The following is an 18,456-nucleotide window of genomic DNA, read 5'->3' as shown; positions in this document are numbered from 1 at the left end:
TATAATTTCTTCAGAGGGAATGAGTTAATTCTTCATAACTTGTTGATACAATATACACGTTATTGATTCGTAATGATGTCCACAGTGATTCTTGAACTGACGGAGTTTGTGATGTTATAGGTGTTGTTGATTCTGATGTTGACTGTACTGACGATGCTGGTGACGTTGACGGTACTGTTGATGTTGTTGGTAAAACAAGTTTAACTTGTTAATCACACACCATTTTTGTCAGGGTTTCTACTCTTCTTTCTATCATTTTGGTTCACTTAACTGATTTATGGTTAGGGCTAGATTAGATAATCTCTAAGACTTTAGAGATTATATAATCGCCGCGGAATGTTTCTCCAATGAAGTTATGAATTAATACTTCGTCAGTTATTGTTGTTGGTACTCCTTGGTATCTATGGTGCGTATGACGTTGATGCTCATGGGACAGATTGTGAAGTTGAGGTTTACAACGCGGTTGTGGTTGGAGGTGGTAATGGTACTGTTGGCGTTGATGATGGTGGTACTGGTTATGCTGCTGGTGCTGCTGCTGGTGTTTGTAATCTCTGCACCATATTCTCTAAAGCCACTACCCGAGCGCGAAGTTCGTTGACTTCTTCTATTATTCCAGGATGATTGTCGATCGGAACGAGCGGATAAATAAAATCTAGAATTTGATGTAGTATATAATCGTGACGAGATACCCTGGAAATGAGAGAGAAAATGGTGTCTCGAACAGGTTCGCCGGTAAGTGCTTCAGGTTCTTCGCCAAGAGGGCAATGTGGTGGATGGAAAGGATCGCCTTCTTCTTGTTTCCAATTATTGAGGAGGCTACGAACCCATCCCCAATTCATCCAGAATAGGTGATGACTGATTGGTTGATCCATTCCGGTCACACTGCTTTCGGAGCTTGAGTGAGATTCCATTTCAGAATCCGAGTGACTTGAACTGATGACAAATTCCATTTCGTACGATTGGATAAAGGATTTTCGATATAAAAATGATTTTTCGGCTATCGGGTGGTATTCTATTTACATAGGATATCTATATATAGAGATCAAAAGATTTCATAGATTACGGAGGAATTTGCGGTGTATGTCAGGTAAAGTTTAAAGTAACAGATACGATAAGATATGATTTAGCAGATACGCTAAGATATGAAGTTTGTCTATACACTACTCATGCAATTAATGTAGCAAGACGTGTCTAGACTAATAATGATAAGCAGGTAATTTCCTATGGATGATAAGCAGATGATTTCTGACTAGAAATGATAAGCAAAACTTTTGACATGCAGACACGGTCGAAGTCCAGACTCACTAATGCATCCTAACGACTTATCAGTTAGACACACTAATGCAGACCTGGTTCGCTAAGACCACCGCTCTGATACCAACTGAAAGGACCCGTTCATATACATTATAAACGATTCACAATAGTTGATTACATTGCGAGGTATTTGACCTACATATGATATATTTTACAAACATTGCATTCGTTTTTAAAAGACAATCTTTCTTTACATCAAAAATTGACAGGCATGCATACCATTTTATAATATCCACTATCCAACTATAAATTGATTTAATAATAATCTTTGATGAACTCAATGACTCGAATGCAACGTTCTTCGAAATATGCTATGAAAGACTCCAAGTAATATCTTTAAAATGAGCAAATGCACAGCGGAAGATTTCTTAAACACCTGAGAATAAACATGCTTTAAAGTGTCAACCAAAAGGTTGGTGAGTTCATTAGTTTATCATAATCATTTATTTCCATCATTTTAATAGACCACAAGAATTTCATTTCCAGTTCTCATAAATATACGTCCCATGCATAGAGACAAAAAATAATCATTCATATGGTGAACACCTGGTAACCGACATTAACTAGATACATATAAGAATATCCCCTATCATTCCGGGATCCTCCTTCGGACATGATATAATTTCGAAGTACTAAAGCATCCGGTACTTTGGATGGGGTTTGTTAGGCCCAATAGATCTATCTTTAGGATTCGCGTCAATTAGGGTGTCTGTTCCCTAATTCTTAGATTACCAGACTTAATAAAAAGGGGCATATTCGATTTCGATAATTCAACCATATAATGTAGTTTCGATTACTTGTGTCTATTCTGAAAAATATTTATAAAAATTGCGCATGTATTCTCAGCCCAAAAATATAAAGGGTAAAAAGGCAAATGAAACTCACCATACTGTATTTCGTAGTAAAAATACATATAACGTCATTGAACAAGTGCAAGGTTGGCCTCGGATTCACGAACCTAAATTAATTATATATATTTATGTGTTGGTCAATATTTGTCTAACAAATTAGGTCAAGTCATAGTGTACCACAATCCTAATCCTCGAGACTAATATGCAAAAGTCAACAAAAGTAAATTTGACTCAAAATAATTTCCAAAAATTTATACATGATTAATATATAGTTTAAATATCGTCGTTTTATATTTTTAAATATTTTTAAAAGATTTATTAGAGTAAATAATATAATTTATTTATTAAAAAATAAAATTTTATATTATATTTATATAATAAAATATACTTTTATATATATTAAGTAATAAAATTTATAGGGTTCATTTAATATTATAAAGATAATATGATACGTATTATTAAAGTAAGTTATTACACGTAGTAAAATATGTTTGTATCAAATATTTATTTGATAAAATAATATCTATAATGATAGTAAGTAAAAGTTGTATTATTTTGTAATAATAATTATTATTATAAAAATATCAATATTTATAATTACTAAGATGACATTATGATAAAACGATAATTCTAATTATGATAACTTTAATATTTACAATAATTTTTAATATTATCTTTAAAATAATAATTCTATTTAAAATAATAATAATAATGATATTTTATAGTAACAATGATATTTCTATTAAAATGATAATTTTTGTTAAAATGATAGTTTTAATACTAACGATAATTTTAATAATAATAGTAATGATAAAAATAATAAGAACGATAATTTTATCTAAATCAATATCTTATAATATTTTAATTTCATCATGATACTCTTACCTATTATTTCATAATCGTTTCGTTTAATAGCTTTTAATCGTCTTTTATATCGTGTTCGTAATAATGATAATAATAGTAATCAAAATAATTAGGTGTTACAAATATTTGTTTTAATTACACTAATATTAATAATGATAGTTACTATAACATTATTAACGATAATACTAATAATTATCTTAATGATAATATAGTAATAATAATAATAACAATAACAATAACCATTTTTAAATAATGATATATATAATAATAATGATAATAATAATAATAATACCAATAATAATAATAATAATAATAATAATAATAATAATAATAATAATAATAATAATAATAATAATAATAATAATAATAATTGGATAATAATAATAATACTAATTATAACTTTAACGATAATAACGATAGTAATAATAAAAAAAATAACAATTTTTAATGATAAATCCTTTTATTAATAAAGATAATAATAATAAGAAGAAGAAAAAACTAGAACGACGATAATAACGACGATAATAATAATCATTTTTAATAATAATACAAAAATTCGATGGACTATAACTTCAAATCCGTTTATCGAAATCATTCGGTATCTAAATGAAAAGTTCTTAATTTTTCGCTAGCTTTCCAACGACATGCATATCTTATACCTTATCTCAGTCGCATATATAACTAATTCAGGATTCAACATAACCTAACTAAAGGCAATATCAAAAGTACAAACATGCATAATCCTATATACTCGAGCACTAGTCAGGGATACACTATTAGTATGTAAAAGTTAAATTATGAGTACTCACGTATCAATATTGCAGGAAAGGTACGTAGACGCAACGGAGATGATAAACACTATATTGACCTCACGAGCATACCCATGAACCATACCAATCACCTCCATAGCTATAACCCATAATTTCCTTAATCCAATCCCACTCGAAAAACAATTTCGAAATCACTCGGACAGCACTCTGACGTAATATTTTATGTATACTAATAATATCTTGAAATAATACGGAGTATATATATATATGTAAATCGATTGAGAGAGTTTAGAGAAAAATATTTTCAAGTTTCTATGAAATAATGAAACCTATTGAATTCTATTTATAATAGATTTTTGAATTATTAATGTGAATTATTAAAGTATGAATTATTAAAGTGAATTATTAAAGTATGAATTATTAAAGTGAATTATTAAAGTATGAATTATTAAAGTTAAAGTAAAGTAAAAATAAAGTAAAGGTAAAGTTTAAGTATAGTAAAAGTATAAAACTATGTACGTATAATACGCGTATAAATATATATAATATTAACTTAAATCGTTATATATATTTAATAAAATAAAATATAAATATCGTTATTTTTATCATACTGGTTAAGTAATGAGTTGTCAAAAGTGGTTCTAGATATTTATAAAAGTTATATACGTTTTAATAATAAAGTTCTTTTTAAACTGAAAACGTTTTTGTACGTTTGAAACTAAATCAAATAAATATAATAATTTTGTTTTCCAAAACCAAATATATTTTTAAGAATCATTTTGTTTAAAGGTTAAAATAATGGAAATCGTTATATCATAAAATGTTTTAAAAAGGTAGAATCATATATATTCATAATAGGTTTCAAGTTTTTAAATTACAGTTTGTTGGTGAATCATGGGATAAAGTTCAAAGGTTAAATAAACGTATGAAATCATCTTAATGAAAAATGTCGAGTTACTTAACTTGTCGATATCCAACATCTAAGTTATTTACACTTCACGTTCTTACTTATAAATCACTTTACCATTTTCCGAATGTTGTCAAAAAGAATAGATTTCTTAAATCACAGTGGACCTCATAACATAGATCCGTAATCATATCATAATGTATCTGATAAATCAACAATTTGATATTATCTTCTAATTCCATCGATAAACATATTGAAACAAATACGATCATGTAAAGTATTATACGTTTAATACTTTATTAATATTCTCAAGTTATAATATATATATATACATATATATACATATTTATTTATATATAACGGTTCGTGAATCGTCTGAATTTGGTCGAGGTTATAATGAATGTATGAACACAATTTAAAATTCTTGAGATTTAACTTAACAAACTTTGTTTATCGTGTCGGAATAATATAAAGATAAAGTTTAAATTTGATTGGAAATTTCCGGGTTGTCACATTAACAAGTTTGATTGCTTAACATGTTGGAAACACTTAATCATGTAAATAACAATTTCATTTAATATATATATATAAACATGGAAAAGTTCGGGTCACTACATAAATTGTGGGTAATAGGAAGGACTCCTTTGTTTTCACTCATGAGGATGTATCTATTGAATTCTGGATCCATTGAAACAATCGTGAAACAATTATGTATCTATAGACCTCGCCCTTTGTGAATATTTGTTGTTTTTCATTTAAGTGTTGCTACTTTGTTATGAAGTACTTCCTCCGTCACTATTTAATTGTCACCAGATAAAAAAACACACAATTTTAAGATATATCACTAACTTTATTCTCCACCAATTAAATATTTTCTCTCTCTACTATAATCTCTTTTAATTGGTTAATATACTAAATGGATAATTAAAATAGAACGTCCCAAAATAATATAGTGGACAATAATATAGTGACGGATGAAGTATATTAAATAATAAAGGAGTTTTTTTAAAGACAACTCCAGTTATTATTAAGTACTTGGGACATATAAATTTTATTTGTATCTTTTAATAACCATTCACTTATGTAAATAACTACTGAAAATAACTACTCTCAAATGTATCACTATTTAATACACAAATTTACTCTTACTTGTCGTTAGAAAATATCAATAGTTAGGTCATTATTTGTATAATGACAAAACACACGAAATAAATAAATAATAAACAGTGTTATTCATTCACTGAGTACTACTTCTTTCGTCTCATTTAAAACTCAATTCATTCATATAGTATCCATCAAATATTATATAACAAAAATAAATATATTTATAGTTAAAGTTAACTAAAGACTTTATAAAATCAATAGGAACATTTGTAGTGAGACGGAGGAAGACAGTTATTCTATAACCATTATGTTATTTGTATTCATTCATATAAACTTAAAAAAAAAAAAAAAAACAAAAAAAAAATTGTAAAGAGCCCTAACTATATGTAGAGGAGGTAATAATTAACTTCACATTCACTGACTTTTAATTTCTTACTAATTTTTTTGATATTTTTAAACTTTTTTTCTATATGTATTTCATAAACATACAAAAAAGAATGTTATATAAATTAATTTGGGTTTAAAGCATGGATAAACATTACATACTACAATCTTTTATAACATAAATTTCATCTATTATACTAATTATTTTTTATTTATATATATTTATTAATTAATTATTAATTCTGATTTATATTAATTTTAAAAAAAAATATGTATAAAAATATGATATTTACCTTTTAATTATGAGTTGAATTAATCTGTACTTCCTCCATCCCAAATCTATTGTCTCCAGACAAAAAACACACTGTTTAAGAAAAAGTACATGACACATGTAATTTTCTGTTAACTTTTCAGTTTTACCCTTTACTTTTTCTTTCTTATTTAATCATATCCAATATACATTAAGGACATAATACAACTTAATCTTCTTATTCTTTTCTATTTATGGAAGTGGACAATTAATTTGGGACATCCCAAAATAGAATACTGGACTATAGATTTGGGACGGAGGTAGTATTATGTTGTCATTGAATGACCTTAACAAAAGTGATACTACACTGATCCTAAATTAAATGCGACACATTAATTTACTTCTCCAAAAAAAACCTTTAATTTGTCCTCATCGTCGTTCAAAAGTTGATACATTCCACCAATTTTTCAAAATCACATACCATATCAAATACGCAGTAACCTATTACGGAGTAATTTTCAACCAAGTAAAATAATCAATTTTAAATTTCCTTTACTATTTTTTCAATTAAAAGTACTTTTCTTTCCATTTTAAAAATTAGAATCCACTTTTAGTAGAATAATAAAAATCATACCATAACAAAGTACACAGGAATTATAATTATAATATTATTATTATAATTATTATTATTATTATTATTATTATTATTATTATTATTATTATTATTATTATTATTATTATTATTATTATTATTATTATTATTATTATTATTATTATTATTACTATGAATATTATTAATAATAATATTATTAAAATTATAATTATTCTAATTATTAATTTTAAATTATTATTTTTTTTTTATTATTTTAATAGGGTGTTTGAAATTAAAATTTAAAAGTTTTTTGAGTATTGCGTTATCAATACCTAAATAATCAGAAAAGTTAATTTGATTTCTAATTTTTTATTAGTTATACTATTGTAATAATAATAATAATAATAATAACAATAATAATAATAATAATAATAATTATTATTATTATTATTATTATTATTATTATTATTATTATTATTATTATTATTATTATTATTATTATTATTGTTATTGTTATTGTTATTGTTATTGTTATTGTTGTTGTTATTTGGTTATTATTAAATTTAATTATTATTATTTAGTATTATTACAGGGTGTTTGAAGTTAACATTTAAATGTTTTTGAGTATTGCATTAGCAATACCTAAATAATCAGAAAAGTTAATTTGATTTCTAATTTTTTGTTAGTTATATTATTGTAATAATAATAATAATAATAATAATAATAATAGTAATAATAATAATAATAATAATAATAATAATAATAATTATTATTATTATTATTATTATTATATTATTATTATTGTTGTTGTTATTTGGTTATTATTAAATTTAATTATTTATTATTATTATTATTATTATTATTATTATTATTATTATTATTATTATTTATTATTATTACGGGGTGTTTGAAGTTAAAATTTAAATGTTTTTAGTATTGCATTAGCAAAACCTAAATAATCAGAAAAATTAATTTCAAACTAATAATAATAAGAACAATAATAATAGTAATAATAATAATAATACAACAAAAATACTTAATCTCGCATATCTAAGATAATAATAATAATAATAATAATAATAATAATAATAATAATAATAATAATAATAATAATAATAATAAATGTAATACCTTTATGACCTATTATTTCAACAAAATAAAATAATTAATTTTGTGGCATAACCATTCAATTTTCTATTTATTTATTTATTAAGAGTAGTTATTTTTCATCTATATAGTCTAATAAATCTTTAAAAAGATGACATCATCATTAAACTAATTATCCTTACTTTTCATAATGATGATGTCATAATTATATATTAATTTCATTAAAAAAAATAATACGAAATCTTTTATAAAAAGACATATTAATCTCAACTAAATTTAATTTTATTTTTCTAAAAAAAGTTAAAAGGCATTTTTTATTATTAATAATAATAATAATTATTATTATTAGAAATATAAATATAAATACTCAACTTTGAGCGAACTTTATGTTTGTAAAATCAACGACAAATTTCTTAGTCGGAATCCGTGGTTCCACGGGGAAATAAACTAAATGACTTTAACATTTATGTTTGTAAAATCGACAAGTTTCTAAGTCGGAATTCGTGATTCCATGGGGCAATAAACTAAATGACTTTAACATTTACATTCCCTTAATATCTAAAACATATCATTAAACTGTTTTGTTTACACAAATCTGTGTTTTCACGAATCATTTTACTAGTTATAAAATATAAGAGTCCACTTTTACCTGAATAAACAGAAATAATACTAAAAGAAAATATGCACTGATTAGTAGAGTATTTTCTTTCAATACAAAATCATCAATATTTGCATATTTAATACTCTAAATTTGTAATTTTGTTGCCGAAAGTATATAATTTTTATATAAATATTACGTATATTTTTGAGAAATATATGGAGAGTGAAAAGCTATCCACACTTCCCCAAATTTATCTCTCTCTCTACATCACAGAAACACATTCATTCATTCATCTGTTATAAATAATCATAAAAATAAAATCATAAATCTCAAAGTGTATTTGAGTGTGACTCATCTTTCTACTCAAATTTACTAAAAAATCGTCACTGTTTTACAGCTCATTCTCTTCATGATTTCTTAAAATCAATCTGACACATAAATCGAAGATGAATATAAATCAATCAATAACGAATGTCATTATCGTTGTATTGATTTTATCATTGCCGATTTTGTGTTTCAGTATTCGTTATTTTCCAGCGAACGGAGAGAATGAATCGGTACATTCTTCAGGTGTTGATGTTTTGTTTAGATTCAGTGAAGCGCCGGACTACCGTAACGGCGTTGGATGCTCACCTGACGACACTATTCACGTGGCAATGACGATTGACTTGGAATACTTACGTGGCTCAATCGCAGCCGTTCATTCTGTTCTCCGTCACGCTTCTTGTCCAGAGAATGTGTTTTTTCACTTTATAGCTGCTGAGTTCGACCCGGCTAGTCCTCGTGATTTGACCCGACTTGTGAGATCCACTTTCACTTCTCTCAATTTTAAAGTTTATATTTTCCGTGAAGATACAGTCATTAACTTGATCTCATCTTCCATCCGAATCGCACTCGAAAACCCGTTAAATTACGCCCGGAATTATTTAGGTGATATACTTGACCCGAATGTGGATCGGGTCATTTACCTCGATTCGGATGTCATTGTTGTCGATGACATTCAAAAACTATGGAACACAACTTTACAAAACAACCGGGTTATCGGTGCTCCGGAATATTGTCATACGAATTTTACAAATTACTTCACCGACAATTTCTGGTCCGACCCGGTTATGTCCCAGGTATTCGGGTCCAAACACCCGTGTTACTTCAACACCGGGGTAATGGTAATGGATATGGATAAATGGAGAAAGGGGAATTACCGGGTAAAAATCGAAAACTGGATGGAGCTCCAGAGGAAAAAACGGATCTACGAATTGGGTTCATTACCACCGTTTTTATTGGTATTTGGGGGTAATATCGAACCGATTCATCATCGGTGGAATCAACATGGATTAGGTGGGGATAATGTGAAAGGTAGTTGTCGGTCATTACATTCGGGTCGGGTCAGTTTGTTGCATTGGAGTGGAAAAGGAAAACCGTGGGTCCGACTTGATGAGAATAGACCGTGTCCGCTGGATTATTTGTGGGAACCGTACGATCTTTATAAACGTAATCATCATCGTCAGCAATCAGCCGTTGGATCTTTTAGTAATCTTGTTGGGTACTCTAATTATTTTGTTTAGTTTTTTAGATTTATTTAGTTTAAATAAAAATTGGGGAAAGAAAAAAAATTGGTTTTTTTTATTTTAATGTTTAGTTTTGTTGGTGTAAAAGGTTACAAGTTCTAGGAGCATTGTGATTCAGATATTCTTTGACAGCTGTGTACAGATATTGTAGGGGTTTTGAATGGATTGGTTGGATGAGTACAAGGGCATTTTGTCATTGTCGTATATTTCGAAAGAATACTGAGATGTATTTCTGTATATTGTTAGAAAATTAATATTTCCCCATCCTAAAAAACAGTCTCGTTTAACTATTGTTGAAATTTAAAATATAGTAACGAATTGTTTAATTTATCATTTATTTAATATTTAATGTAATTATAAAAGGTAATTAATAAATTAATTGATATATTTAAAATTAAATTTCCAAATTTAAAAGGGCATAATTGATAATCTATATTTTTTGATAATTGATAATCTTAATCTATAAACTTTTAAGAAAATTTACATGAGGCGTTCATGTGGTTTATTGGGGTCTCTAAACTTTTTTTGATGTATAGGGTCTTCTTAATTTACACACGGGTCTATATGATTTACTAATACAACTTAACGAGTGTAAATTATGGAGAATTTGTATACACACATGGACCTTTTACAATTCGAGTGTAACGTACTGGAATTCGGCACGTCACAAAGAAAATTTAGTGACCTCAAATGAAATCAAAAGTAAACTATAGGAATGTACGGGGAGTCCGCACATCAAAGAAAAGTTTAGGTTCTCCAAATGAAATCTGGGGTAAACTATAGGAACCCCTCATGTAATTTTTTCAAACTTTTATGACCATAATTAACGTTAGCGTGTTAGCCAATCAGTGCCACCAACACCTTACCAACACGCCGCTAACAAGGCGTGTTGGTGGGTTTCTTCGCAGGCGTGTTGGAACGCAACACATGACGTGTTCGAGCGTGTAGGTCACTAATTGTCGACATGGCGCACTCCGAGACCATGAATTGGTTAAACGTTTGAAATTAACGGATATAATTGACTGTTTTTTGCAACGGTTGTTTTCTCACATCATCGGTATATATACACACATACATACTGATCAACATATATTTTCCTGCAAACATAAACATTCATATACATTTTACACACATACATTTTATCAAACGCAAACCATGAATTCGAACAAACTTTTCATTGACGTACATTACGGGGCTAGAGCTGAGTATGAATTGAGTTGTATCTTGTAAACATGGGCCAATCCCCGATTAATCGGGCGCACTCCGATTCGATTAGCCTTGAATCAGGTTACGTGAGTCAGGACTCGTTCGACGGAAGAAATTAAACACTATTTTTTGTAATCATTTTTAAATTATTTTTCATTTTTAGGAATTTTAAATAAAAATTTAGGACTTATTTATTAAATTTAATTGTATTTTTTTAATTTGAATTTTAGTGTGTTTTATTAAATTTATATGTTTTTTTATAATTTACAAAATAATAATATAAGTAATTAAAATCAATAACAAATGAAAGAAAAATGAAAAAGAAATTAAAAATACCCCACCCTTACCCAGCAACACGCCACTCAGCACTCCACCCATTAGCCAGCATTTTACCAGCATGCCCATCAAGCACCCCACCCCTACCCCCACCCACCAACATGTGACAACCCGGAAATTTCCGAACCAATTTAAACTTTATCTTTATATTATTTCGACATGATAAACAAAGTTTGTTAAGTTAAATCTCAAAGAATTTTAAACTATGTTCATACATTCATTTAACCTCGACCAAATTCAGACGATTCACGAACCATTATATGAACGAATATGATTATATACATATATGTATAAATTATAACTTGATAATATTAACAAAGTATTAAACGTAAAATACTTTACATGAACGTAATTGTTTCAATATGTTTATCGATGGGATTAGAAGATAATATCAAATGATTGATTTATCGGATACATTATTATATGATTACGGGTCTCTGTTATGAGGTCCACTATGATTTAAGAAATCTGTTTTATTCGAAAAATGGTAAAATAATTTACAAGTAAGAACAAACGTGTCAATTAACGATAAATAGACAAGGGTTAGTGGAGATTCCTATTTGATTTCAAATTCATGATTTACAATGATTTTCTCGTGATTATTGATACGTAAATTATTTAACTTTCATAATATTTAATGAAAAGTGAAAACATGTAGTGTAAATAACTTAAGTAGTGGATGTCGATCAGATAAACAAATTATCGTGCTACATTAATATGATATCATACGTTTAATTATCCATTGGACCTTACCCTTCAATTCACGAACAACCATTTGTTAATGGACATGTGAATAAATATATATATACAATAAATTAGAATATTAATTTTTAGAATTAAACATATAAATAACTTACAACGTATATTTGAAGCGTGTCTATGAATAATGAATATATATATATATATATATATATATATATATATATATATATATATATATATATATATATATATATGATGATATTAATATCATTAATATTTCTATTATTATTATAATTAGTTTGATTATTATTATGAATATTAATATTAAATATTAATGTTTGTATTATTATTATTAATTTTTTTTATAATAAGCTGATGCAAATATAATTAGATACATATATAACGATACAGATATATATTACAGATAAGTTAATTACAGATAAAATCAGAAAATTACGCATTTTATATATCACAATCTGCTTAATAGTTTTTTTCTTTTTCTTTTCTATTTAACCCATGAACTGGGTTGGTATTCAATCATCACAATAAACAATCCAATTAAGTGTTAAAACGAATTACACAACTCCTCCATTATCATATATCACCTACATCAACAATTATTGGATCGAATTTAGCTAAGAACGAGGAAGAACCCATAGTCCCCTGTGAAGGTTTTTTCGTATGCCCGAGAGACATATTTAATTAATGTGGCTAATATGCTATGATCCAAGTCAGGTCATACCCAATAACAAGCTTAACAACACCTTATATGTATTTATCTTGACGATTGGATCGTTAAGTAAATACGCGACACTTAAATTTTAGAAAATTGGGTTTCTAAAATGTTATCACTTGAGTCAAGTTATTTGGTTAATTTATATCTTAAGGAATTAATTACTTATGGGTTTAAATAATTACCTTGTGTCATATTTTGTATATGATTTATAAAATGTACATGTAACTTAACAAAACAAGAGGCTTCTACCAAGTTTTATAAAATTAACCAATTTATATACAAAGAGCATGGGGGTGGCGGTTTTGAGGGTACCAAGGAAGACCACCACATGCTTGTTTTGTGACTTTTAATAAGCACACTTGCTTAGTTACATGCCTTACACTTTAACCAATTCTTTGACTCAAGAAAATTGCAAGTTCTTTAAACTCTCTTCTCTCTCCCAAAGCAGCCTGCTGGCCGTGACATTCAAAGGGGAAAGAAAGGGTGTTTTGCTTGACAATCTAAGTGATTTAGTGTCTAAAATCCTAACTCATTCAAAGGTGGTGTTGTTTCAAAAGGGGCTTGTGGGTATTACCAACTTGAGGCTTCAAGTTAGAGGCTCTAAATCCATCATCTTCATCATCATTTCAGCTGTCCAATTCAGCATTTTATTCTTCATTAAGGAGGTATTAAACTCTTCCTTTCTTGTTAATTAGTAAGCATCATTTCACAACTTGATCCAAGATGGGATTTAGCTTTAATTGGTTTAATGATAACAAGTAAAATTGGTAATTTCACGCTTTCGTTTTATAATGATTCTTAAATGGTTTTAAGAGTTTCAAACTTGTTAAATCCCAACAATGGTATCTAGAGCCGAGGTTGTTGAAATATACTTCGTAATGTTGTTTTAAACCCACTATATTTGCAATCTATGAACATGCATGAATGTAGATTGCAAAAATCAATGGGTTTGGGTGGGTTTATGTGTAAGGCCGAATTGTTTGGGTTCCAAAAGTGGGTTTTGGGCTCTTTCATTTGGTCATATTTGGTTGCATGTTCATGTTCACAATCATAGCCTTGACCTTGTGTTGAATGCATGTTATGGTTGTATGTTTGGTTAATTTGTAATATTCATTTGGTATGTAATATTAATTCATTCAATTGGATGTAATATTTATTTTGGCTATGTAATTTGTTTTACATTTGGTATGTAAAATAGAATAGGTTGTATTTTCATTTTCTAGATAAAAAAGTATTAGGATACATATTTTGTAAAATGAAGATACAAGATGATGAAGACTTGAAGAACACAAGGAACATATGGATGCAAGGTTAAGTGGGAGATTTGAAATCTCCTACTTTGTATTATTACCCCTTAACCCGGTGACATTTGTTTTCGGCTAAACAAATGTCCACCAAAATGGCTAGATTGTGAACATACTTGTTTTGCATGTGTGGTTGTTTGTTTGTTTATTGTATTGTATGTTTGGTTGATACAATTAATCACAAGATAACAACAAGCAAAACGATAATTTAATTGGTTAAATTAGACGTATTAATAACATGCATGACGACAATTTAATTGGTTAAATTAAAAGCAACTAAAGACCTTAATAAATGGTTATTAAGAACAAGAAAAGGATCACATATATGTAAAATGGTTTATATCAAGTAATTGGCAAATTACAAGACTTGAAAATGGATTTCAAATGAACCATACACTAAATGCATGTTGGTGTATGGCATAAATGTTTTCTTAAACTAGAATTAACGAAAACTTAAAATCCCTTAATCGACAAGGTAAACAAGTTTAACGCCATCCTTTTGTGGGACACTTAAACATAGTAAGGAACTCATAATGGGATAAAGGTCACCTAACCGTTATGAGCTAACTAATATGGTTAAGGTAAAATTCGCATGCTTGTGGGATAAAGGTCACCTAACCACTTGTATGTTAATTTTACATGTTTTACAAGTAGGACGACTTGATTTGGGAATCATGAACTTAGGGTCACCGAAGCATGAGGAACAAATAGGCGTTGATGGGATAAATATGCCATGCAAAAGGATTGCATGATCCCATAATTTAGAAGTTGCAAAAGGATTGCAATTGTCATATAATGACTACCTAGCTAAATCAAATGACGGGATAAAGGTCACCTAACCGAAATTTGGTTTACCGTTGGATTCTAAAATTTAATATATATATATATATCAATTGGATTTAAAGGGTATTGATTGTTAAATTTAAAATCGATACTTAAATGAACTTTGTTAAATTTTGTAGATGGCCGCCAATAACAACAACATGCAAAACGCACCTATTAACTTGAACAACCTATCGTTAAGGTCTCTCCTCGAGAAAGACAAACTCAACCATACGAACTTTATGGATTGGTTCCGCAATCTTAGGATTGTCCTCAAACTTGAGGATAAGGTGTATGTGTTGGAAGACCCCATTCCCGATCAACCCGATGAGGATGATACGGAAGGCATGGCTTATTGGGATAAGTATTGCGCCGATTCGGTGCAAGTCGCTTGCCTAATGCTTGGGACTATGATACCCGAACTCCAAAAGGATTTCGAGCATCATACTGCATACGACATGATTACGCAATTGAAGGAGATGTTCCTTCAACAAGCACGTGTCGAGCGCTTCGAAACGGTTCGAGCGTTACATGCATGTCGTATGGATGACACCCAATCCGTATCCTCTTATGTCCTCAAAATGAAAAGCCTTATTGATCGCGCAAACCGTCTTAATCTCAACATATCTAATGAGCTAGCCACAAATCTTATCCTAAACTCCCTGTCAAAGAGGTTTGACCAATTTGTAATTAATTACAATATGAATGGGATGGATAAGACCATTGGTGAACTTCATGGCATGTTAAGGACGGCCGAAACTAGCATGGGTAAGAGGGCTTCACCCGTGCTAATGATCAATGATGGTGGGTCCAAAGGTAACAACACCTCTAAGCCAAATGCGGCTAAGAGGAAAGGACCCACCCATCAAGGCAAGGGAAAGGGGAGGATGGTTACCCCAACCAAAAACAAGAACAAGAAGCAAAAGGTTGCCGAACAAGCAAACCCCAAGGAAGACCTGTGCTTCGGTTTCGGTGAAATGGGTCACTGGAAACGCAATTGCCCGGTCTACCTTAAGGAGTTGAAGGAAAAGAGGGATGCGGGGCAAACCTCAGGTAACATATATATGGTATATATAGAGCTTAGTATTACTTCTTCTAATACATGGGTATTAGACACTGGATGTGGAACTCACATTTGCAATTCTTTGCAGGGGTTCAAAAGAAGTAGCAAGCAAGCGGGAACATCAAGTCTCTTTATGGGTAATGGAGCCAAAGTGCAAGTGAAGGCTCAAGGAGACTTTGTATTAAAGCTTCCAAGTGGTTTGGAACTTATTTTGAACAATGTTTTGTATGCACCGGATTTATGTCGAAACATTATTTCAGTTTTCCGTTTAAAACAATGTGGTTTTTATCTCAATTTTGTTAATGATGATATCCACGTTTATTTAGATAATGTATTCTATTTTAAGGCTTCGCCTTCAAATGGAATTTATGAATTGGTTCATGATGACACATCATCTAGTAGCTCAATATACCATACTAGCACCAAGAAACTCAAAAGGGATTTGAGTGATTCCTACTTATGGCATTGTCGCCTTGGTCACATAAACAAGAACCGAATGCGTACACTTCAAAAGAATGGACTCTTGAAATCAAATGAGATGGACTCGTTTGATGTATGTGAATCTTGTTTACAAGGCAAAATGACTAAAGCACCTTTCAAAGGGACCTATGAAAGGGCTAAGGACTTATTGGGATTAATACATTCGGATGTATGTGGACCCTTTAAGCCCATAGCTAGGAATGGTGAAAGATACTTCGTTACTTTCATTGATGACTTCAGTCGTTTTGGATATGTCTACTTGTTAAGACATAAGGACGAAACTTTTGAAGCATTCAAAGAATATCAAAGCGAAGTACAAAATCAACTCAATAAGACAATCAAGGTACTTCGTACCGATAGAGGAGGTGAATACCTAAGCGATGCTTTCCAAGATCATCTTAGAAGTTGTGGGATTATCTCACAACTCACTCCTCCTGGAACACCCCAACTGAATGGAGTTTCCGAAAGGAGGAACCGAACCCTAATGGATATGGTTCGATCTATGATGGCTAGAAGCTCGTTACCTCTATCATTTTGGGGTTATTGTCTATGCTCAGCGGCTCGTATTTTAAATATGGCCCCAACCAAGAAAGTGGAACGAACACCTCATGAGATGTGGTTTGGAAAACCTCCATCTCTATCATACTTAAAGGTATGGGGATGTGAAGCTTACCCTAAGCGTTACGTCCCTAATAAGTTGAATGCTCGATCCACGAAGTGTATCTTCATAGGATATCCCAAAGATGATATGGGATACTATTTCTATGATCCTTCCGAGCAGAATGTATTTGTTGCTCGGAAGGCTGAATTCCTTGAAACTAAGTTCCTAATGGAAGGCAAAAGTAAAAGGAAGATAGATCTTGAAGAGGTTCAAGATCAAGTAGATGATACACAATTGGCTGACACTAGCACTCAACATGAAAATGTTGAGAGTGATCAGATGGATGATCAAAATACACAAGACATTCGCAGATCTGGTAGGATTAGTAATCCTCCTGAGAGATATGGGTTTCTCTTGGATGGTTGCTATGTGGTTGATTTGGATGAACCAATAAACTACCAAGATGCTTTATCAAGGATTGATAAAGATAAATGGCAGGAAGCCATGAACGCTGAGATGCAATCCATGTATGACAACCAAGTTTGGGAACTTGTTGCGCAACCTCCTGGCTCTAGGCTAGTTGATTGTAAATGGCTGTTCAAAATGAAAACCGACATACATGGAAACTTGGATACATATAAAGCTAGACTTGTAGCAAAAGGTTTCACTCAAACTCAAGGGGTTGACTATGATGAAACTTTTTCGCCTGTGGCGATGCTAAAGTCTATTAGGATATTACTTGCCATTGCTGCTCATTATGCTTATGAAATATGGCAGATGGATGTCAAGACCGCTTTCCTAAACGAACATCTTGAGGAAGATGTCTATATGGTTCAGCCTGAGGGTTTTGTTGATCCAAAATATCCTAAAAAGGTGTGCAAGTTAAAGAAGTCA

The 18,456-nt window shown here is 29.7% G+C and overlaps 1 protein-coding gene across 1 annotated transcript; it reads left to right on the top strand.

Moving 5' to 3' along the window:
- The first annotated feature begins 9,037 nt into the window (after nt 1-9,037).
- LOC139856849 (probable galacturonosyltransferase-like 9) lies at nt 9,038-10,579 on the top strand. Its single transcript, XM_071845562.1, has one exon. The coding sequence runs from the start codon at nt 9,191-9,193 to the stop codon at nt 10,307-10,309; it is 1,119 nt and encodes a 372-aa protein (XP_071701663.1). The 5' UTR covers nt 9,038-9,190; the 3' UTR covers nt 10,310-10,579.
- The last annotated feature ends 7,877 nt before the right edge of the window (nt 10,580-18,456 follow it).

The sequence above is a fragment of the Rutidosis leptorrhynchoides genome, chromosome 7, assembly GCF_046630445.1.
Source record: "Rutidosis leptorrhynchoides isolate AG116_Rl617_1_P2 chromosome 7, CSIRO_AGI_Rlap_v1, whole genome shotgun sequence".
Taxonomy (NCBI): Eukaryota; Viridiplantae; Streptophyta; class Magnoliopsida; order Asterales; family Asteraceae; genus Rutidosis; species Rutidosis leptorrhynchoides.
The sequence above is the reverse complement of the archived record's forward strand: the minus strand, read 5'-3'. Positions and strand labels throughout refer to the sequence as shown.